Below are 23,880 nucleotides of genomic sequence, written 5' to 3'. Positions count from 1 at the left end.
AAGCACACTTTTTCTTTATCATTCCAAGAGTTTCTTGTTGCGTGTTGTTCAACACAGATAACTCTTTTCAGATCTTATCTTTACAGAAGATAAGATTTAAAAGGCCCTCTTTTGGACATAGATTAAGCCTCGTTCTAGACAAAATGATACATCAATTGAAAGTCTTTATTGTAAGTTGTCTTGTTTTAGTCTGTGTCTGGAGAACTGTGCCTATGAATGCAAGATTCCATATATAGCATTTACACATCATGAAAACAAACTACTTTAATATGAATACAGTGTGTAATTCATTGTTGACAAGATTCCTTTAAAAAAATGAAGTCTTCATGGCTTCCGAGGGTGCAGTTTCGACAAGTCTTTCGCAGACCTCAAAACACTGATACGTTGTAAGACCCACGATCAGTCAAGATTAGGATCCATCAGCTTTGCATAACAGCATACCTCACAGTTGTGTTTAATGTCAAACAAATCTGCAATGAAATGTCATGTAAAAGTAACAAAGGTAACCTTTTTGGACCGTCTCACGCTTGGATGCGTTCCATTACAAATATTGAAAGGAGGTTTGCAAAAAGGAAATCTGAAGTAATGATTCAGGATATTGCCAAAAAGACATGACAGTTAAGCTGCAATAATAAGCTGGCTGCACAGTGTGCAAATGAGTTGGCCAGACTCCACACTGAACGGCCGCATAAGCAAGGCCAACCAAAATTCCTGCTCCATTCTCAACACAGTCCACTTTATTCAAGCTATACATAGCACTAATGTATAAGATCTGGTTTTCAACAGGTGCATCCAAATTATTATGTAAGAATCATACTTATAAAAACAGGTTTATTTCCAGACTGAGACACTGGTACAGTGAAAGGGGTAAAGGGTATTGGGATCCGATTTGGGGTAATTCAATTGCGTTGAATTCGTACAGTAAGTTACAGAAAAGATATTTATACAATTTCTTGGTAAATCCTGTGCAAATAGTAAGGCCAGAATGAAAATACAGTCAAAGCCAAGAACATTCCAAAGCAGTCAATGTGACCTCGGTGCTAGAGCCCTCTACAGGGAGATACAGCCAGGGGACAGTCATTTGGCTTTTTGGCAGACTGTATAAAACAAGAGTGACCAGATGGAGAGGACTACAGTCAATTGAAAAGGTTCTTGATACCAGCTCGTTATATCCCTGTCATGTGCCACTACGGTCAAGAAAAACAGTACACTTACAATGTAAAAACAGATTAAAAAATTATTATTTTGTTTATAAAACGTTTAACCAGTACAATGGCAAAAATGGATTTCGACAATATTCCTTGGGCATCTTTTGCAATGAACGACCTATCAGAAGATGCATATGTTAGGACCAGTGCCTGCACAAAGTGGATTAAATTCAGTTGTGCCTATGACAACTATAATGTCAACAGACCTACCCTCATCAACATCAATGCACGAAAGTCTTTTGTGTTATTTCCTGTCCGCGAGAATAGTCACTCCCCATGGTCCTATACAGCCCCTGTAAACATACGGAGTGTCAATCTCAATCTCGAACCAATCAACAGTTGAGGCAACAACAAAAAAACATGCTCTCCAGTGATTGGCAGGAGTGTCTAATTGCCCGCCCTCCTGACTTGCTGCTCTCCAATCAGCTTCTGGTCTCCCGCAGTGCGAGAGTGGAGGAGGGTATTGGGACCCGCCCTTTTGTTTTTCAAGGTGGGTAAAAGGTCAGACAGGATATCCAGCCCAGACCCTGGCTCTAGGGGGTTCTCTGAGAAAAGAGGAAAGAAAGGGAGAGAGAGATAGAGAGAGGGGAGGCCAAGAACGAGGGAGGAAAACAAAAACAGAATAAGAGAGTGCTTATGCTCAATCAAGGTTTGAGATCAAAAGAGCGCCCCCCGCTCCTCCGCACGCTGCGAACTTCAAGGGACCCGAAGGAGTGCAGCACGTGGCGCCCCTCACCGTGAATGCCGATCATGTGCTCCAGGATGAGTACCCTCTCTGCCAGGATCTTCAGAGCTTCCCTCAGCTGCAGCGCCCCCTCACCCTGGACACAATCACAGCAGCACACCGTCCACACTCAAGCACGAGCAACAATAGAAAATACTTCAAAGAGCAGTAGGAATCTGGGGGTGGGGGGGGGGGGGGAAGTCGAGTGGGATCACAGCTAGTTTTAGTCTGTGTCGATCCCCCAAAAGCTTTGTATGTTACATTTGGGGCATTGGGTCGTTTTCAAAACCCCACGTGCGTGATTGAATCTCAAACGGGCCTCCTGATTGGTTAATGACATGGAGGAAATATGCATCATCACCTCAGGGAGACCGTCTCCTGGCTCTCCCTTAGGTCCTGGAGCCCCCTACAGAAACACACACACAGGAAGACATGTCAAGAGGAGTCGTGACGAAGTGACACATTCCTCACAAGCTGCCGTAACGCGCCAGGTCATAGGTTTGTTGTTAATTCGGCGTGTTAACTCACTCGCACGCCCTGTTCGCCACCGTGCCCAGGAGGTCCCTGTGAAACGGGAACACAAACATGAAGGGCTGGGATTGAAGTTGATTATGGCATTGTTGTGACATGGGGAAACAAAGAGGGCGTCCAGCGAACTGGGAGCAGAGCATTTACGATTGGGACGCTCATCTCAAGGTTGAACAGCTGAATTCGATGGGTCTTAAAAATGGCCGCTTAGCCGAGCCTCACCCTCTCACCAGCATCTCCTTTAGCCCCACGATCCCCGGGCCTGCCCGACAGCCCATCTCTGCCCTGGAAACACAGGGAGCCACAAATGCAGCCTACAGTCTATCTACCACACATGTCCATACAGAACTGACATGCAGGGATGCAACACAATCACAGACTGGGTATTTACAAAAGTCCAATTGGACTCAATACCTACATTTCGGCCGGGGGGGGCTGGGTTGCCCGGCAACCCCATGGGTCCGGAGCCACCTGTGAAGTCCATGACATCATCATCACCATCATTGTTTCTTCTGAAGGAACACACATGTTAACTGTGTTATACTGCAACAGTGAGTGGTGAGTGATTTTACCTGCGGGGCCAGGGGGCCCGGCTGGTCCTGGGGGACCACTCACAGGACTCTGGCCATTCCATGGAGAGATGTCTACCTCATCGTCTAGATCAGAAACAGAAAACAGCTTTCATTTTGGGGACTTTTCAAATAATGCTTTGCATCGCTGCACAGCTGTGGGTCTCTGGTCTGAGAGCATCCAGAACAGTATAGCCAAAACTGAGATTGCTAGATTTGACACAGTTGTGACACGGCCAACGTTGAGGTAGGGAGCAGTAGCTCTGGAACATGTTTAGGAACTGTCCCGTTTAAAACACACACACACACAGGTCTGAGGTTCGATTGGAGAACCTCTCCTTGGCGTTTTATAGAGCAGGTTTCTGGCTTGGCGGGCGCCTTAGGTTGCCAGATCCAGGCATCTGTGCTGACAGGTTACAAATTGGCTCTGATTTACAGCAGACCAACTGCAGACAGAGCCCAGGCTTAAACAAAGCCAGCCCACCATCAGTAATTAAATACAGCTTTCCACCCATGCAGGCCGAGGAGAGGCTGGAGTGAGCCTCTACTGCACTCTGGTGGTGAAAATAGAAAGTGCATCCGAGGTAAGCCAATGGTTCGAATTACATCGAGACAGCGGTGAATTACCTCAACTGGTTTTGGGACCTCGTTTTAAACCTTTAGCCGGCAATGGACGTCATCTGCAAATCTGCCATGTCACCACTATGAGCCCTGTTGGCCCACAATGCAGTTTCAAAGGAAGCCTCCCATTCCAGGACCACTCGGTTCCGTTACATGTACAGTACATGTAACGGTATCGAAGGTTTCTGTCTCACTTCCCGCTCCTACCGATGCCATGCTGCTCCAGTTCTGGGAAGTCCATCAAAGCAGCCAGAATGGGAACAAGGCTCTCTCTGCCTGTCAAATCTCTCCGGTCCTCAACGAGCTCTCATTGGACAACAGACAGCACATTCCAAGTACCACAGAATACACCCCCGCTCGGAAGAAGAGGGAAAAAGGGCCTGGTTTAAGCAGACTACTCTCTCCCAAGGTCATGGGGAAAAAAAGGCTTTTTAAAAACAGTGTAAAAATGGGTTATAAGTCACGAGTGGGCCACAAATCTCGATTAACATGTAGATACTGAGAAAGTGGCTTTCCAGACCACTGATTGTCCATGCACTGTCCACAGAGAACCAGGGGGCGGAGCAGGAGACTGCTCCTTATCTTTGCTATTTGACCCATCTCTCTTTCCATTCCTTATTAACTGACACTTCTGTGACATATGACTGTAACAGGCGCGTACGCCAGAGAGAAATATGGTAAGAGAGACGATATATGAGACTGCTGGATATGTGAGACTGTTGGTCACAATATGAAAAAAATCTTCACAGGGTGTGACGATGACCTTTTGTATGACACATGGGGGAAACTGAAGTTCTCGAAGTTCTGACTGGCGTTTAAAATACAATTTTCGATGTGCTGCCACAAAATATATTCAACCACTCTGAGAGAAAAAAAGGTGATCTGGGTCACAGACACATCCACCCCTTGTGCAGCTTCAAATCTACTCACACTGTCCCAGCTCCCGGAGGCCAAACACATCTCCACGGAGGAGGGTGAGAGGCGGGTCCTGGCGGGCCCGCTGGCCCAGGAAGACCCATCTCCCCTGGGATCCCTCTCTGGCCCGGGGGCCCTGTGGGATGGAGGGTGCAACCACTCTTATGGCAGATGACAGAAACCTCCCGTGTCTGTGTAGCATCTCCAGAGATGCGTCTCCGGTCAGTAGCATCGTATGAGCAGTAATGGTAGATGAGTGGGCGGTTTCAGACTTGTACCTCTGGGTCCCACCGGTCCAGGTTTCCCTGAGACGCCCGTCTCTCCAGCGCGCCCTGGAGGGCCTGCGGTACCCGGGGGCCCCACCGGCCCCGGAGGGCCCCGGGCTCCTTAAGAAAGAAACAGGTTCGAAACCTCAACAGACAAACCACGGCTGGGATATGCATCTTTTTCACGACACAATAACTAACCCTAGGAAAGTCCAAAACACAAAGTCTGCCAGGCTTGTCCCAAGAGCATCCGTCGAGTCCTGACTGTGTCGGCCTATCAGAGAGGCGCGGTTTCCTCACCTGGTATTCCGTGGCTTGGAGGACTGAGGAGGGTGGGCTTGGCTGCTCCCACCTCGTTGTCTGCTGCCCTCTCAGTGTAGTACCTGATGGGAATAGGCGGAGGCCCAGCTTCTTCCAGCAACAGAATCTGGCCCAAAATGGAAGCGTTTTGTTGTTGTTGTTGTGGTTGTCATGTGCCCGAACTGAGAGAATCTGGCAACCGAATCTATTTTTTTACCTTGGACTCAATGGTGCTCAGTCGGTCGTTCACGTCGGCAAAGCCAGTGCAGTTCATACACTCTGTACGTGGAGATTAAGACACAGAGAGTGGAGAGGGTGATGTCATTCAGGGCAAATCATTTTTAACTATACAACCTCGTACCTTTAAATATTCGTGGCTGTACCGGACACACCGTATACCGGACAATAGACATATTAGCAATTCCATGGGGAAAACGGTGGACGCACAAATGAGCCGCACTGACTCAGAGATGTTCAGGCTTAAAAAAAAAAAAAAAAAAACGAAAACACACGTACTGCATGCGTTTCCAAAAGCAGCGTAAATGAGAGGGAGAGAGAGAAAACAAACAGATGGCAGGGCTGGCCTATCCTGTGTTGTTTTTGCTGAGAGAGCTGAAGTCTTCATGCTAGCTTGATGTTGTGAAGGGAGCCAGGCTAAGCAGGAGCACTGAGCCAAGGTGACTGTGGACAGACACAGACAGCAGACCAGAGGTAGAGAGAGAGAGAGAGAGAGAGAGAGAGAGAGAGAGAGAGAGAGAGAGAGAGAGAGAGAGAGAGAGAGAGAGAGAGAGAGAGGTAGAGAGAGGGAGGGAGAGGTAGAGAGAGAGAGAGAGAGAGAGAGAGAGAGGTAGAGAGAGAGAGAGAGAGAGAGAGAGAGAGAGAGAGAGAGAGAGAGAGAGAGAAAAAGAAAGAGTGGGAGAGCATGCAGGCTGGAAGACCACACGCTATGTAAGGAGAAGTTGCAGGGAAAAAAGCGGTTGCAAAGGTGGGGGTGAGAAAGACACGATAAATGAGTAATAAAAGGTAAAGTGAGCAATGCGAGACAGACTCTCGTCTGCTGATTCTCTTGGAGAGAAAACAAAACCTCCCCCCCCTCCCCCCCCTCCTCTACCCATCCTCTGCCAAATCTGCCAGCTTAGAGCCAAAGTTGCAGTTTCCCTCTGAGTGACGCTTGGCATCTTACTGTTGTGTGTTCAAACAGCAAGGCCACCCCTGGCCCAATCCAGTGACCGTCATAGACTCTCTGCACGCTCCGTCGCCTCTGACAGAGCAGCATGCCAGCCGCCCTTTACCCATCCCCGTGCCAACGTGCCCGGGTGTGTGCCAACACGCCTTGTGAACATCTCAACATGGGGTTGAGACAGAGGGCCATAACCAGGTTGGCATGTCCTAAAATGCCCTTTCATACTCTGGGATTGACGGTCGGCAAATAGCTCTATTCACTATTCAAACGTCAAAGAACTTTCTTTTTCCTTGGACGGCTTCATGGAGGAATAGTGGGATCCATTTGTTGTTGTTATTGTCTTCATGTGACATGAAGAAGATAAACCGACAATAGACCAAGACAAGCAGCCTAAACAGACTTCTCAGAGCCCCAAAGGCACTTACATTAACCCTATGAACGCCGATTTAACCCTATGAACGCCGATTTCACATCTAAATCAGGTCTGACCAAGGACTCGAACCCCGCTTTGAACTTGTATTTTTACAGGAGACATTTGCTCAATCGATTGTGCCTTTTTTTCATGAATCCATCCCTTGTCAAAAAAGAACATTTACGCCCAAAAAGCTATGTTTTGGAGGGGTGGGGGGGGGGTTCTGAGTCATAAGAATGACATCAACATTTTAGTGTTTGCTGACAAGTGGAACTCTGGAGTAATTCATCAGCTTGTTCTCAGCTCATTACCTAGGTGTGGCATGTGTTGGGAATCATGGAAAAATGAAGAGATGCAGGATGCCATGCCAAGAGAAAGCCATAGGAAGACGAGGCGATAATGAGCAAACAAGACAGGAGAACCTAAACACGTTCTCATTCAGAGCTTGCCTTCAGCGAGAGGCTGGTTCTGGGATGCATGTGGCCACACGTTGCTTTCTTATAAAGCATGCTTGGGCTCGGATCGTTCAACTGGAGTAAAAAAAAAACGAGGATGTTTTACAAATAGCCAGCGTAATGAGTACTGGGCCCGTTGATTGAAGAGATGCAGGCTGCCAGCACAGCATGTGCTAATGACGCTTGTGTGCACACTGCTGTGTGTGTGTGTGTGTGTGAGTGAGTGAGAAAAAGAGGGAGAAAGACAGAGACAGAGAGAAAGAGAAAGAGAGAAAGAGAGAGAGATAGAGAGACAGACAGAAAAAGACAGACACAGCAGTGCATTGGTGGTTGTGACAGGTTCCAGCCAAGAGTGACTTTGAATAGGAACATTACTAATTCATACACTCAAGCTGTCTTTAGAGTTGACGCACAATCAAGCATTGCAGCTTTTTGCTCCCCCCCCCCACACACACACACACATATTCAAATGGCTATATAATGACTGCCAGAAGCAAAGGCTAAATGGTGATATTTCTCCTGGCTTGAAGGAAAGGCTGAATATAATTCTGGAACAACAAGAAAATAACCTTTTATGGTCAAATCCATGCAGTGTTTTTGTGTTACGTTGTCATAGGTATGAAAGGGCATCAAGGTCTGTAGCTGGAAACAAAGTGTAGTCTCATTAAAGATGATGAAAGTGATTGTTTCAGTGTGCATATATTGATAAGACCAACTGGAGCTGGAACTTTGATAACTGATTCGTGACCACCAAAAGAAATCACCAAAAGCGTGTTTACAGAGATTAACCTTCCTGGAAATGAAGTTTCCAGTGGTATAACCACCTTCCCAAATGTGTGTCTACCAAGTCCATCTATAAGTGTTCTGCTGTAAACAGATACCAACAGACAGCATGCGTAAGAAAATCATCAAAAAATGATTACCACAGTTCGAGTGACTAGCCTACCAAACCCTGACATCATTCAACAGAATACACAGACCTAAACTGAGATCGGGTCTGCATCATTTAAGAGGGTGGTAGAGATTTCGGCTGCAGCACTCAGAAAGTGGACGTTTCTGGTCGAGGCAGTGAAAGATAGATGAGCCGTTAAAATAACAGCCTGACTGCAGCCTGCCAAACCTCATAAAGACCATGTTTTCCCTCTACCCCTGAGGAGTATGCTCAGCCACATCCTGACCTGAACCAGTCAGCCTCACAGAGGTCAAGTGTGTGTGTGTGTGGGGGGGAGGGGGGGGGGGACGGGGGCGGTAGAAGTATAAGATGCAGGCTCCTCAAAAAAGCAACAAACTTCTAAAAAGTTCAGAGTCCTTTTTTGAGACCTTATTTGGCAGACAATACTGGAGGCTGCTGGAGTGCTGTTGTTTTGGTGTACGCTACAAAAACAAGGCCAGACATCTGTCACCCAGACTCCTCCTCGGTGCCTGCTTCCTCTCTTTCTGCATTGTTTGTTGCTTTTAATTAAACAAAAGATTACACTGTGTAGTGGTCTAGATTCAGACGTAAAAGGGCCTTACCTCAACATGAGTGCAAAACAAACTATGGGCCCCGTTATAACGTGCAAAGACATATTTCAAATAGACAAGGAACGATCATTTATTTGAAAAGTTTTGGTCATTATACAAGTCATTCATGAATGTTTTGATGAAATATAGCCATTGAGATTGAACACATGATTCAATTGCAGTTTTGGTTCAGCTGCCTCATCCAATATTAAGATTTAGGTGTATTTTAAAATTACTCTTAAACACCTGGCAGAAAATAGGCAATTCAGAGCAAGATATGTGACTGAGCTTTGATTAAATCTGGATTAAGAATGACAGATCTACTGCATGTCTACCTAATCCATTCCTTTATCTACTGAAATAAAAGAAGACTTCTAGACAGATAACAGATCTTCAACACCTGCTGGAATTACTCATCACATACTGTGAGCCATGAAGCTAAATCCATCTGTCTGGCTGTGGGCTCCACTTCAAACAAAGGCAAACGATGAAAAATTTGACCTCTTACCGATTCCCCTCCCCCCCACGCACTGTCTTAGAGATACTGTACACCTAACTTCCTCCCCTTTCCTCTCTTAGCCAGGTCAGAGATATCAATGGATGAACTCTTGACCTTCACAGTGCTTGTTGTCGCCGTGAGGCTCAGGTAAGTCGATGAGGGTCGACTTCCAGGAGACGGAGTGCTCTTGGAGGCCTGCATCCAGGCACGGCTCGTCCGCCTTGAAGACAGGCGTGCCTTTCCTGTAGTGTAGTTGCACCGTTGGGTAAAGGTCTACCTCAGATCACTGGACAGGGGAGGGGAAAAATACAGATGTTCTCTTCAGTCGGCAGTAAAAAAAAAAAAAAAAAAAAAAAAGAAAAAACGAGAGAGAGAGAGAGAGAGAGGCACCCCCCGAAGACAATGGTGAACGCAGACCGTGCAAGGTGAATGCTTTCTCCAGATGGACGGCTGGGGTGGACCCATTTGAAACTGTTGCCAGCAACAGCGAGGCTTCGCAAAGAGGTAAGATGATAAGGACAATTACGGTTATGAAAGCAGACACACGCACTAAGTCACCCCCGCACGCTCGCTTCACGCTCGCTTCATCGGGCCGACAGAGCCGCTCAGCACATCCCTTGTAAAAAGCGCAGTCCCGATGTAGCCTCCACAAACAACACATGCCTAAATCAACTTCATCTTCCAAACAGTCTGGAAGATTCTGGAAATGTTTGGTTGCAGATCACGTCATGAAAAAAAACACACTGATGAACCCTGTTTCCATCACCAGCAGAGCGGAGCTAATAATAGCTCTCTCTCTCACTCTTTTGTCTGTCTCTCATTTTCTCTCTCTCACTGCAGACAAAACATAGAGCTCGTTCCCAGGCCTACAGAAGGTATGCATCAATATACATGGGTAAACAGAAGACAAGCAATAAGCGACTACACATCCAGAACTATGTCTGGCTCCCACTGTCAGAAGGGGTTTCGAACCAGGTCTCACATATGCAGTTAGCGTAGACCGCTCTCAGAGGAGGTCCCTGTATGTCGGTCCTCACAAACAAGTCAAGATCTCATCTCACTATTGGGAACCACAACAAGGCATAACCACCACTGGTGGTTGAACTGTGACAACGAGCCCTGCTAGGAAAGCCTCCATCGTGCCAAATCCCACGAGACAGTAAGAATTCATCGCCACCTTATCAAAAACATGTGAATGATTTGACCTGCGTCAAAAAGCAACGCGATGGTCAGTGATTCAACAAGTTATGTACACAATCTAATCTCTCCCATCCATGACTCACAGGCCACAAACTGGTGATTTATTCCTTTAGTGCCTCTACATCTGCTAAGCACTTTGAGACTTACATTTACATGTATTCATTTAGCAGACACTTTTATCCAAAGCAACTTCCAAGAGAGACAAAAAGTGCATAGGTCAATGATCGTAAACAACGAGATAGCCCCAAAACATTGTGGGTAGCCAAAACATGAAGCATGTATTGTGAAAAGCAAATAAGTGCCAATGGGAAGAAACATAAGGGCATGTAGTTAAACAAGTTGCAATTAAACATAATGAACCTCAAAAGTCCAAGAGTGTACCTGTAGGAAAGACTTATTAAGAAGTGGTAGAGGAACCCTGTGTACAGTATACTATGATTGGTCTGAGGTATAAGGTGAAATAGTATGCAATAAGTATAATCTGACTGAAAGGAGGATTCTTTTACGTGGCCAAATTTATTACAGTGAGGGGGAGACCTCCCTGTTGTGGAGCATTTGACAAATTTCTTAGCTGAAAGGCTTCAAAACGATGTGAGATTTAAAATGCTCCAAGGAGTGAATGATGCCGTGTCTGGTGTAATTCAGACCTCATGGTACAGTGTAGTAACAGAGGTCATGTGTTCTCACTTATACAACTCTTGTTAGGTCCACAACTCTTGGCAAACACTTGACTACATTTTGAACAAATTGGGGAAAAAAGTATTTTGTGTTAAAGGGAAGATCGATGCACCACTGACAAGGCTGCATATGCTGTCTGATTTAAACAGTCTACACCAGAGCAATGCATCTCGAATAGCTCAGTAATTAGGCTAGCCATCTGCCCTATAGACATATCAGAACTTAGAGAAGTATAAGGCATTCCCTGTGTTGGATTACTAGACAGACTGGTACCCCAGCTGTCCTGACAAGTATCCCATTCCAAACAGTTGCTCATACGAACATGTGGTAAAATGATGGCCGATTCTGGAATTACAGTATTATGGAGTTTGCGGAATGTGGCTTGATTAGACGTCTGGCTTACTTGGAGCCCAGCAATCAGCTGGCAGCCTTTGCGGGATGCTAAATCGAGCTTTCTGTGAGAAGGTGGTAACGTCCACGCAGCCAGTCCGCCCTTGGTGGTCAGGGCTCGAGTTGCTGGAGTCCCTGGCCTTGGGCTTGCAGATTTACAAGAGGGTCACAACGGGTGGAGAAAAAGCACACTTCCTGCTGGACTGTCAATTCCCCACGATACACACAAGAGGCAAGTAGGCCAGTATATCACTAGGCAGTCATGCTTGGATATTTCAACTCTGCACAGCAGAACCGAGACAGAGTAATAGACTTGTCAAAAGACAGCCGCACCCCTTTAGCATCTTGGCCTCAAATACCATCCATGTATCAAAACATTTCTGTCAGGAAACATAATGTGAGCAGCCTAGTAGCTGTCATGATCATACATTCGAACAGTAGCTCTTGTTATTTATAATTCAGAGGACATTGCTGGTTCCCACAGCGCATAGCCAAGTAACTATTGGAGGAATAGTCGAATGTGAACACTACCTTCAGTGAGTGTACATGCAAACAGATGAGCCAAGCACTCGCCTGGGTTCGCATCTTCATTACCAACATAAACTGCATCTCGGAACATCTGTGAAGATCTCTCTGCACAGCTTGCTATCGCTAGCTGTCGAGTGTAGCCCTGTGTGCACTAGTCCTTGTTATTAGGCCCAGCGTGCCGAGGAAACCGGTGAGCACTGAAAGAATCTAGTTAACGGCGCCATCAACCGCAAGTTATGCGTCCCCCGTCGCCGTTAACAGTGGAGTATTTTCGCTCCAGTCTTCTTCAAGGATTCAGCTGGCTGACAGGATGTGGCGAGGACAGGCCTCTCTCAGGGCCTACAGGGCTACAGGGTACCCACCTGTCCCCTTCAGCTGTTCTCATCTATTTACTGGCAGCAACTCTCTTCCCCCAAGGCTCTGCTGTCTGTCTGACTGTCAAGTTCCTGTGCAAGGCAACTCCTCGCATGGGTTATCTCTCGTCATTCCGTTACACATCTAATTACCGTTTACAGCAGGGAAGCTTGCTCACAGACTGGGATGGGGTTCAAACAAAAACCATTATTTCAAATGGTTTTGAACCGTAAATTGTCGAACGTGTTTGACTCGATTAAAAAAAACAGTTGATCGCATTTGGCTTGTCCCTGTTTGAGATTTCTTCACTGGATAAAATAAGCATGCGAATGCATGACTATATACTTCCTCTTGCAATGTTTCAACACCTGGCCAAGCTATTATAATTGTATTAAAGGCGGGCCAATCAGATCCAAGTATGTCCTTTGGGCAGGTTCAGGCTGGGTTTCAGTATTTGCGAGGTCAGGCCCAGTATCAGTACAGCACATCAAATACAATCCCTTTGATCAATCTGTTTAAAGTGAGACTCGACCTTGTCGTGTTCTCAGATGTTCCGTTCAGGCATTAGCGATACAAAACAAGTTATGGAAAAATCAAATCTGCATCATAATGAGTTCACTTGAGGACAAACAGAAACACAATTCCGGGCCAACTTCCCAGCGGACGTGCGAGGGTGTGCAAGTTAACCCTCGCACATCTGGAGAGCATTCATGAACTACATAACATCCACTCGACCCACTTGATACCAGACACAACGTCTTTCGAGTAGCACCCTCGCCTAGCCCCACCCATGTGGGACATACATGTGGCTAGACCGCAAACACTTTGAAACGTGTGGATTCAACATGACCCCGAGAAACCCAACGCAAACCCCGGTTATAAAAGGAGCGCTCTTGATGGTAAAACACGCACACCTGAAAGACAAACACCCAAGGCCGGGCGAACACGTTTTGATTTGCTCGTCGTGAATCGAGTTCTCGCTCATTTTCAATTACTGTGAGACATGCCAAAAGCCCTCTTTCACCTTGAAATACATCAACACATCATGACGCTATGAGCTACTTTGTACGCAATCCTTCAACAGAAGAAAAGCAACAAAAGGGCTTTTAAGACACAGATGGAAACGCTAGGCTTCAATGTGGCTTTTTGTCAACAGGAGCAATAGCCGGAGTGGATATCTGACAGGGTAAAAGACACACTGGACGTCCAGATAAACTCTTTATTGTTGTCCTATTGCTGTGCTGGATAAGGGGGACAACATATCCTCAAACACTCTACAGGAAGATAACTATCAGAATGACCGTGTCGGAGAGGAGAAATGGGAAGGGTGTGTGTGGGGGGGGGGGGGGGGGGGGGGGGGGCATGGAAAGGGAAATGAGAAACAGGCTCAGAGCCCCCCAGCATGGTGATTACCCTCCAGCCTCACAATCAGTGGGAAGGGGAAAAAGCTCATCTGGGCCTCGCGTAAACACAACCTTTTTCTTCACAACTCGGCCCATCAAAACTCCATCAGCATCTAGCCAAAAACAACACGAGATGCTTTCGCTCCTCTCCAAACTAAACGCCCAAATTGGTGATGGGAATGATGAGTTGATTATCTGTGTCGTGGATAGAGCCGGGCTTACTGCTTGTGGAACGTTCTACTTGGTCTACTTTAATCGTTGCGCAAAATGATGATGCTTTCTTGATTGTAGAAGAGAGGTTGCAGAGTTCAAAGATATTGTATAGGGCTCAAATATACCACACAGGGCAGTTAGCAACCAGACCCAAAATGTTTATACATACAATAGTGGGGACAGTGCTTACAAAAATCTAAAATTGTAAGCAATTGCATTTCCTGCTTTCCATTTCTCTGTATGACCAGATATTTTCAAATTCCATCTGAATGTAAAGATAGCTGTACGACACGGGGACGCCTCTGCCAGAAGCGTTTTCGAGTGCGGAAGGAGAAGAGGAGCCAGCTTGGAGAGACGCCATCTTGTCTTGAGGAGTCGTCCGCTTTTCGCATTAGCGTGTTCACAGTATGGGAGCCCATCCGAAAAGGTCCTGGGACGAGAAGAGCTGTCGAGACAGAGCTGGGATACATATACACGGCACGTCTTCCCATGTTTGATGTCGCTGAAACACGCAGGCTCGTGTGCAGTGGGGGGGGGGGGGGGGGGGGGGCTATATTTAGGCCAAATCTCATGTTGTCGACCCAGATTTTCTCCCTTAATTGGTAAAGACAAGATTCTGCTGCCGTCAGATGTTCGCGGCGGTCTCCTGGAGCTGGGAGAGGAACTGATCGGACGTCTTGGGGGCAGGAGTTGACCAACTCTCCATGGGACGCCCTTTCATGCGAGCGCCTCACCAAAACATTTTCGTAGATCAACAGAGGGTCCGGGGTTCCGAGAGGCCCTTTGCCCACAGCCTTGAGCAGAAGGACAGAAAGAGGGGGAGGAGAGAGGGAGCAGGCGAGCGAAAGGGGAAAGAGGAGAGGCTGGAGGCCTTGATTGATTTACCATGCCAGAAGGGAGCGTGGGGGCCCTTGGACATGACCCAAGCCAAATGCAACACATCTCACGAGGGATCTGACGCCGAGCCAGGACGCCCTGAACAGACGAGCTGGTCTCCAGAGGTCTGGGGGAGATCTTTGCCTCAGTCTTTCTTCTGCTGACTTATGGGGAGTATCTGTAGGGTGGGTCAAGCGTACCCATACGTCACTATCGTTTGGATCTAAGGGTACTCTGAAGTCTATGTGGCTTTACCTGTCAAGTGAAACAGGATCTCCGGGATCAAAAGGAACACACGTCGCCTCCAAACTGAGGCCAGAACGTTCCTGGTCTAGTAATTGTCAATGAAAGCGCAGATTTATTCCCTGTTAAAGCTTTATAAAATGTTTATTTCTTTCCTTTTTATATCCCCAACTCCTTCCTTCCTACCTTTTCTGATCAAGACGAGCAGAGAGCAGCCGTTAGTTCGTGACAGCACTGTACTGTACTAGTTCCTGTATGTGCTGAGGGGGTGAGTCTCTAGCTTTTGGCAGGACAAGTAGCACTGTTGTACTGTAGCAGCACTGGAGAACTGCCACAGGCAATCTCTAAACCCAGGGCTGGTGTTCCGCTACAGATTTATTGCTTTATAATGGGGATATCCTCTCCAATGGTCATTACCACAGACAGATACGAAGACTCTGCTTCGTTAGAGCAGTTTCCCAGACCTCCGGATCATCCCGGGAGACAGCCAGGTGTGCCACAAACTGAGCTAAGTGGCGATTTAAACAAGCGGCACGGGAGTTTGTGCCAGTCGTGATTTATGAAGAAGTCGATACAAAAGCAGTTACGTGTCGCTGCTCACTGGGGATGAACTGAGACCAGGCTGAGATGGCACAACACTGGAAGACTGGTTCTGTCGAGGGCAATATTAGTCAAAGTGTGTGCCAGTGCATGCGAGGCCCACAGGTAGGTCTTGTATTCCCAGGCTGTGTAGATCTTAGTTATGAGGACTGTGAGCAGTGAGCCTGCTAACAAGCCTGCCTGAAAACTGGCTGGACAGTTGCAGTCTATGGCATATCCCTCGGTACTGGAGTAGGAGCAAACCCCACCATGGCAGAGTGTGAGTACAAAGTAATTGCTGACACCCACATATACAAAAAGTTGGACTCTTTGTCTGTTTTTTCTACCGCTAACCATCACATCTAAACTCCACCACTTGGTGAGAGACTGTGTCTGACCGGCTCCTTTGAAAGGCCAGCTCCACAGTGATGAGGCCAGGACCTGCCATACCGCAAGGCTCCATATGGACACAATTATTCCAAGCACTTTGACCACGTCTAAAAATGTTCGCAGACACATTTCCAAAAGGTTAAGCAAACATCCAAAATCTATGCACCTTGGTTTCCCACAGGCACTTCTGATGATATCTCTCCCCCCCCCCGTCGCCCCCCCCCCCCCACCCCCCCCCCCCCCCCCCCCTGCAAAAAAAAAAAACCTTCGGGTGAAGTTCACTTCTCAAAAATATATTAATCCCCACACCATTAGTAATGAAGTTGAATAACGAGACCTACTATATCTGCTCAGGCTCAGAGAGGAGTTGTCAGGCTCAGAGAGGAGTTGGTAATGTTGGTATTATGATCGAAGACAGAAGATCATAAATTACTGTCTTGTCTACTACCTGGGTCCGTCTAGACGAACGTCTATTGTGTTGCCATAGTAACATCACAAGGAATTGTCAAATGCATGCATGCCTGACCAAGTATCTGCCATCATCAGACATAATTCAATTAGCCAGCGCTATGTCATGCTAATGGATATATAGTTGCACCTGGAATTCAAGCTACTGACTCATTGGATTGTATGCTGATGATGATTTGTGAATGCACTTACCCACAAAGCTTAAGATACTGGTCTCCAAAGTCAGACTGTGCTGTGGGGGCTGTATTGTGGGTATACGTTCCCAGGGATATCTCACTGCCTCTCAGTCTCTGGATCGGGGCGCAGGGGTAGGGGGAGGTTGGTGTGGAGGGGCTGACTTTGCAGGTTGTGAATCAAAACAAAGCAGTTGGCATGTTGGCTGTGAGAGAGCAGCTCCAGTTAGACTCCTGAAATCTGGTCACTGTAACCCAAGCTGGGTCTGGGAGAAGGGGGCTCCCTCCGGGAAAGGCAACCCTGCATCCCGAGGGAGCTCAGGCTGTCCAAATATTTGACCAAACACGCAGATAAGTGTCTGTAGCCTGCAGACAATCAGGGAACTCAGATCCGCTTCTTGCATACAGTATCGTATGCTTATACACATCCCAATGCAGAAATGTAGATCTTAACTCGTGAACAAACACAGAACTATTCACCACAGAAAGGGAATTCATCTCAACCTGTACACACGCGCGCACACACAAAATACTATATGGCTACAGCTGGTTCCTCGACAGTATCTCAGAATGGTGAGATGTTGGTTTAAACTTTCTGTAAATAGAACGGAGGACAGAAGTGAAGACACAGAATAAGAGAGGGCATTTACACCTTAATCCAAGTGCTTCCGCTGTAAACGAAGAGTTTAAGCCGAGCAAAGAGAGGCCAGATGTTCTCAAGCCATGGCTGGAGAGTGAAGGAGAGGCCTCTTTCAAGAACGTATCATCAAAATCCCTCCATTGGTCACAATTGGGCGCTTTTTCCTGTGTCTCACTCCTTCCGTTGACAAATGCATTCCAGATCGGGTCCACAGAAGTCAGGGATCGGGCCAGGCTTCTCCAGCTGGTCCCACCGGCCCACCATAACTCACGACTGCTGTCGCTCAGGGAATAACACAGACAGACAGATGCACTTCACAGCCATGCCGATCGCCTCGCCTCACAGACCCCCCAACCACACCACCCCACCCCCACCCACAGGTCAGTGCCTCATTTGTTTATATAAAAAAAAAGAAAGAACAAGAAACAGAGCTAAATGGCAGTTAGAAGAGGGTTGGAGGGTTGCTGACCTGGTTGTGTACTGAAACTCTCTTGATAACCATTTTGCTCTTGGACTCTCTAGACAAAACAATAAAACATGTTTATAGTGACTTGGAGATGGATTCCTTTTTGGATTTGATGTCGATGCTTGTGTCGGCAGATTCTTGAATCGGATTTGTTTTTCCTCACTGTGTGTCCTGATCTTCAAAATCATGATGTGTTTTTCTTTGGTTGGTACAGAGGGGGATTTAGGTGATGATGGACTAGAATCAAAACACCAAGTCTGTTATGAACTTTGAACCCAAGTAATCTGTCATCTTAGAATCCCTGTATAGTTCAAATAAAGTTCCCAAGTGGATGTCACTTCCCAGCTAATGTTTAAGAACCAGGGCAATAACCGTGACATAACCATTGTGATAACCTCCCAACCTCCCAAGAAAGACTTTATATATATTTTTTGAACCCATAATATGACAAAAATTACAGCAGTCATTTGTTACAGTCAATTGAAATACAGGCCGGAAAATATCAATCAAACATGGATCATGCCAAAGAACAGATCACTACAAAGCACATGTTTTAGTTGAGCACAGCAAATGATTGTGGCAGCGTCCTCAAACTTGTGTCATGAAAGCCACTGAGGCAGAGCAAAAATATGAGTCAAATGAAAAATGATGACCACAACGCTCCTTCTTCTCCTCAATGTAGAATGAGGTTAAACAGAGGGCCTCGGAGCCTTAATGGATTGGATGCATATGGGAACTCAGAGGGACACAACGAATATGGGAAGCACATGGCATATGCGGACAATTCGGTGAAACTGATCGAAAAAGAATCTGTTGCGGTTGGTTCCCTTGACATTCCGGAACAGCTTGTGTAAAAAATGTGTATTCCATTGGCTCAGGACCTTTACAGACCCTTTCGGTGCATGTGAAGTTATGGGAAGGGTTGTCTGGATTCTTGGAAGAGTATGATCTAAACTGCTTCCCCCCCCCCCCCCCCCCCCCCCCCACGTCACCACCATCAAGTTCACTAAATGGCTGAATACTGCACATCAATTCCCCAACTAAGGCGCTTCATTTAGCTGGAATTCATACCATGTGCTCACAAAATGCGTCTCTGGACTGACATCTCACGAGAACCCTTGCTTACACAGTCCCCTTGTGCTGTAGGCTCTGTGTCCAATTGTTCCTGGAGAGTGGACGACGATAGACTTGTCTCTTGACCAGCTGTTTCCATTAGACCAGTGCAACTTGGGTCGAGACAAACAGCTGGTCATACAGTATGAGGTCCAACTCTCTCATCTACCCACTCAGTACACCGTGACAGACAAATTGAGACACGCACACACACACACACACCCACACACAGAGGCAGGCATCAAGGCCAGAGGACACGCTCGCCGCCCGAGCACATTACAGCACGATGACATCCTGGGGAAGCTCGCTGCAGAGGCGTGGCAACGCGCAGCCTGAAACAACAAGCGTGTGTTGGTTTCGATGAACGCGTCGGCCCTGGGAGCGAAGGCTCTCTCAGACGAGTGCGTCAAGCGGGGGGAGGGGGTCCTCCCATCCCAGGATGATCTCATTCCACTCCCCCAGAAGCAAGCTCGTGCCACATGCGGGTCTTGCCACCGAAGTGAGACGACTTCTGGAGCTACGACTTGCAGGCCGGCTCCCAAGGACCGGCCCAGGTGCACTTGTGCTCTGACGTCTTTCAAACTGCAAAGGTCGCACCTGGGATCTTTTTACGATGCTTTGTACAAAAGCCTGTTTTTCATATGATGACAGTTACGCTGAGGAACATGGACGTCTCATCAGGTCAACTTGGTCCGCCTTTTTTAAGTACGGAACAGTGACACGGGTGTGGAGTATCATATCATAATATGTCTGTTCTTTGTCAAGTAAGTCATCAATCCCTGTCTACACCATTTTGCCTTTATTTCCGGCTCCTTCTGGCATTTCCCACAGCGCAGGTTTTCTTCCCTCTCAAGTTCCCATACATTTCAATAGCTGATTTTGTAAGTACAAGTAATCCTTTACTTAAGGACTATCTGATTGTGGATTACAGTAAATAAGGCAACAACACAGATGTTCATGACTCAGGGTCAAGTGGCTGAGTCCCGAACGGAGACTCTACAGTTGACGTTTCTCCTGTTCTGAGGTGACGGACAATCTAGAGTCAGTCTACCCTTTCAAGGGACTCCAGAGTCTGATCAAAGAAGGGCTGGAGAGGGTGACAGAGTATGGGGTGATGAGAACTAGAGGAAACAGGGAGAGTAGGAGAGGGGCTTGCAGCATTAACAACAGCTGGAGCTGGATGACCTTGTTATCCCCTTACATCTACAGCAAGGCCTGCCCCCACCCCCCCACCCCCCCACCACCACCACCACCACCACCCCTCCAGCAACACAGCAGGGCCAGGGGCTGGGGGGGATGAGTACACCCAGGGTCACCACAGGTTACCCATTAATGTGATGAAGGCTTCCAGAATGAGGTCTCAGTGTGTGTGAGAGAGAGTATGACAGTGAGAGAGAGAGAGAGAGAGAGAGAGAGAGAGAGAGAGAGAGAGAGAGAGAGAGAGAGAGAGAGAGAGAGAGAGAGAGAGAGAGAGAGAGAGAGAGAGAGAGAGAGAGAGAGAGAGAGAGAGAGAGAGAGAGAGAGAGAGAAATAGTGTTGTTGCTGTGCTGTAAACATAGAACAATACAAACCTTGGTGGTCAATCTAAATTTAGGAATAACACCTATTACAACTGTATATCAGTATCTGCCAACATTCTTCTGCAATTAACCTCATTTCACGTCTTCAAAACATATGCTTGCATTCAGTAAACTGACTCCACTGTACTGGCACAAAGGGGAGGTCATGTTTCAGGGTTCAACATTCAACACAACTCTGATGTGAAATACAAAGAACAGTATCAGACACCGATCTTAAATCTGAAACAGAAAATGTTGGTGACCTGACAACAGAGGGATACGGTCTTGTGTTCCCTTGGTAACCCTGCTCAACGTCCCTTAAGATCCTGAAATCCTCTCATATTCTTGAGCCAGCTACCTTCTCATGCATTCACTGTGCTTTGACTGTGTTTGGGAAAACATTTATCCAATAAAAAGGTTGCTAAAAAAAGCAATATCTCGTCATCTAGCTTAGTATTTAAGATTTTAATACTTCTTGGCCCATCTGATGTTAACAATAGTGTGCCAGATTCCTTCTGATTGAGAGGCGTGACAAAGAGGCAAATATAGGAATGCAATATCCTTCTAAGTGGTAATTTTCCTTCGCAACCGGCCCCATCTTTTGACTCATCCTCACCACAGCCATTCAAAAAACAAAACAAACCTCAAAACAAAATGTCCAGCCAAAGCTACACCCGTGCTTTGGGTGACGATTGGTGCCCATTCCTCTGCCGGATATCATATCACACACACAATTGAAACTTGAAGACAAACAAAAAGGTATCTGGACAACAGTGAGGCCCAAGGCGAAAATTATAAAGTGTCCTCAGACGACATTTATGTTGTTGTGTAGCCTTTAGCCTTCAACTCATCCCAACCAAGTAGGCAGGAGGAGGAGAGGAGCTCTCTGGAGTCCTACTCACCCTTACTGCAGTCTTCTCCCAGGAAGCCTGGGCAGCACTTCCACTCCAGGGCTGTCACCTGCCGATACGTCAGTCTGTACGTGGGCCTGACCAGGGTCCTGTAACTGAAAACCCACCACATATCACAGAACGCTGCACTGGGACATCTCACTGATTTCTACCTCATGAAGAAACACACCTGTTCAGCTCCTAGACATATCCAGCTCCTCCATTTGTCATTCGTAACCCTCTTTCTTCGCATGCAGCTTCAAGTCACTTCAAAAGAGTGTTTTTTATCGACTTTTATCAAAACAACAAGGTTGGTCCAGGCTGACACTATGACTGAACACTGTGAGTCTATTTAGAATTCTTGGATGGATCCCAAAGACATAAAACAATGGAATGCAACCATACAGCTACAAATCACACCAATCTATATGATAAACAGCTACGCTCTTACATCAGTGTCTTTTCTGGGAGCAATGGCAGACTGGGGAATAGAGGAATGGGAATGGAAAAAATCACTGTTATATGCCTTTATGGTGGCTGACTTGCTATTCAGTGTGGTGGGCCTGGGAGTAAATCAGCCGTCTATGACCAACATACAATGGGACAGAGTGTTTTCAAGAGGGGGGGGATGTGTGTGGGGTGAGTCGTAAGACAAACTGTCTGCTGGATGAAGTTAAAGCCCTATTAGGCAAAAGATACACAAACACCATATATCAGTGGATTATGATCCCTGTGTGCAATGCCTGGCCTGGCGTTTCGTGAGCTGAACTGAAACCAAAATCAATAATATGCTCGTTCTCACAAGCTTGCTCATGAGAAGATGCCCCCTTTGCGGTGTTGTGGACAGACAGCCGTTAGTGTATATTTTCATGGACATGGAGCAGACACGAGAGAGGAGCAGGGAAATGGTGACAGTGTCGTCCATACCTGATGAGGTTAGAGCAGGGCCCGGGCCACCGGCAGCTCTGAAACACACGCTGCACCAGAGCCTCGGTCCCATTGTGCACCTGGCATGACACCGTTTTCGACACAGTGTACTGACACCAGTTCCTACAAGGAGGAGAGCATGTGGGACACTGTTAGAGAATGTCCCCGCGGGCAATTGGTGGGACAGCGAGGTTGAGATACAATTCATGATGGATGACAAACCCGGCTGTCATTTGAGTATGTGTGAGAAGTCATAGACCAGGGCTGTCCAACCCTGTTCCCGGAGACATATCCTCCTGTAGGCTTTACCTCCAACTCCAGTTGTAACTAACTTGATCCATCTTATCGACATGCTAATTATTAGAATCAGCTGTTCTTAATTAGGGTTTGGGTGATAACGACAGGATGGCAACTCTCCAGGAATAGGTTTGGACATCCCTATCGATCAATTTGACGAGTTTACATATTTCTGTAATTCAGTGATGACTAGGCAGTTTCGTTATACACCTTTGCACCTTTTTCTTTTCCCAGGTACAATTAACAAATTTCCTCTAGTCGCTGCTCTGCTTGACAGTTAAGTCAGCTATAACGGGACTGATTAGAAACAAAACCCGAATCTCTAAAATAACAGAAAAGGAGCGTTGGGCAGGAAGTAAATTCAAGAACAGCATCTGCTGTGAAACCGACCTGCGTACTGCATTGGAGCCTGTAGGGGGTCCGACAATTTGTTCGGAATTGATGCGTTGCAGTGTCACACCTGGAAACTGATAGAGAAACCCGGTCCCTCGTGACAGACTGGGCGACACCATCCAAACAAAAAGAATACTTAAAATGACTGAAGCTGTCATGGTCCTTGTGAGAGGTTCCTTCAAGTGTGAAAGGTAGAAAGAACGCTACCTGTGAAGCGAATGCATACAGTTTCGAGAAGCGCGTGGGGGACTAATAAAAAAGCGACGGCGTACTTTCTCGAATATTAACAATAAAGCAATTGAAACATAGACAAAATTGCAATGTCGACAGACATAATTCTGTGATCTTCCTGTCCTGCCTTTGTCGTGTTGCTATGGCTTTTGCCTCCCAGATAGTCGGATTGCCTTGCTAGAGCGTGCCTGCGCTACAACTCACAGAAGTTTCTGAGAATTCGACGGCGCAGCAGATGATAAAGACTGAACGTTTTCGGGCTCAGATATTGGTAATGCGAGCAAGGGGATCTACCTTGGAGCAAACGACTACTCTATGGTTGTCTAAAGTTAGCAACACAGCATGATACAACCTAATAAAATGTTATTAAGTCATTATCGCCACATGTGCAAGGAGGGGAAGTATTAAATGTCTTCATCATTTGGTTCATTTTATATAGCCTATGTGTAAGAAGTACCCTCCCATCCGTTTTTCCTCTTTTTTTGTCAGGATCAAGAAGGTTATAGACCAGAGGTAGACCAGCCAACAACAGCTAGGAACACAACTCAAATGTATTGTCTCTTGGGCCATTGTAATTGTGTTAAAGCCTGCGGCAATGTACCCAAACGGGCCTGAAGATTATTTAATCACCTGACGGTATACTGAAGAATCACCTGAAGGTCGAAAAGGAATCATTAACTTCGACA

General features: G+C 46.8%; 1 protein-coding gene across 1 annotated transcript; it reads right to left on the bottom strand.

Annotated features, from left to right (window-relative positions):
* Positions 1-811: 811 nt before the first annotated feature.
* LOC136963273 (collagen alpha-1(XXVI) chain) lies at positions 812-23,264 on the bottom strand. The gene is given in 15 exon segments (XM_067257344.1): positions 812-1,753; positions 1,945-2,029; positions 2,294-2,338; positions 2,461-2,496; positions 2,683-2,745; positions 2,879-2,931; positions 3,033-3,116; positions 4,581-4,623; positions 4,625-4,701; positions 4,844-4,951; positions 5,132-5,258; positions 5,349-5,410; positions 21,359-21,462; positions 22,274-22,396; positions 22,961-23,264. Coding segments are annotated over 15 exon segments (1,329 nt in total). The 5' UTR covers positions 23,122-23,264; the 3' UTR covers positions 812-1,595.
* Positions 23,265-23,880: the final 616 nt, after the last annotated feature.

This window comes from Osmerus mordax, chromosome 19, assembly GCF_038355195.1.
Source record: "Osmerus mordax isolate fOsmMor3 chromosome 19, fOsmMor3.pri, whole genome shotgun sequence".
In the NCBI taxonomy this organism is placed as follows: Eukaryota; Metazoa; Chordata; class Actinopteri; order Osmeriformes; family Osmeridae; genus Osmerus; species Osmerus mordax.
The sequence above is the reverse complement of the archived record's forward strand: the minus strand, read 5'-3'. Positions and strand labels throughout refer to the sequence as shown.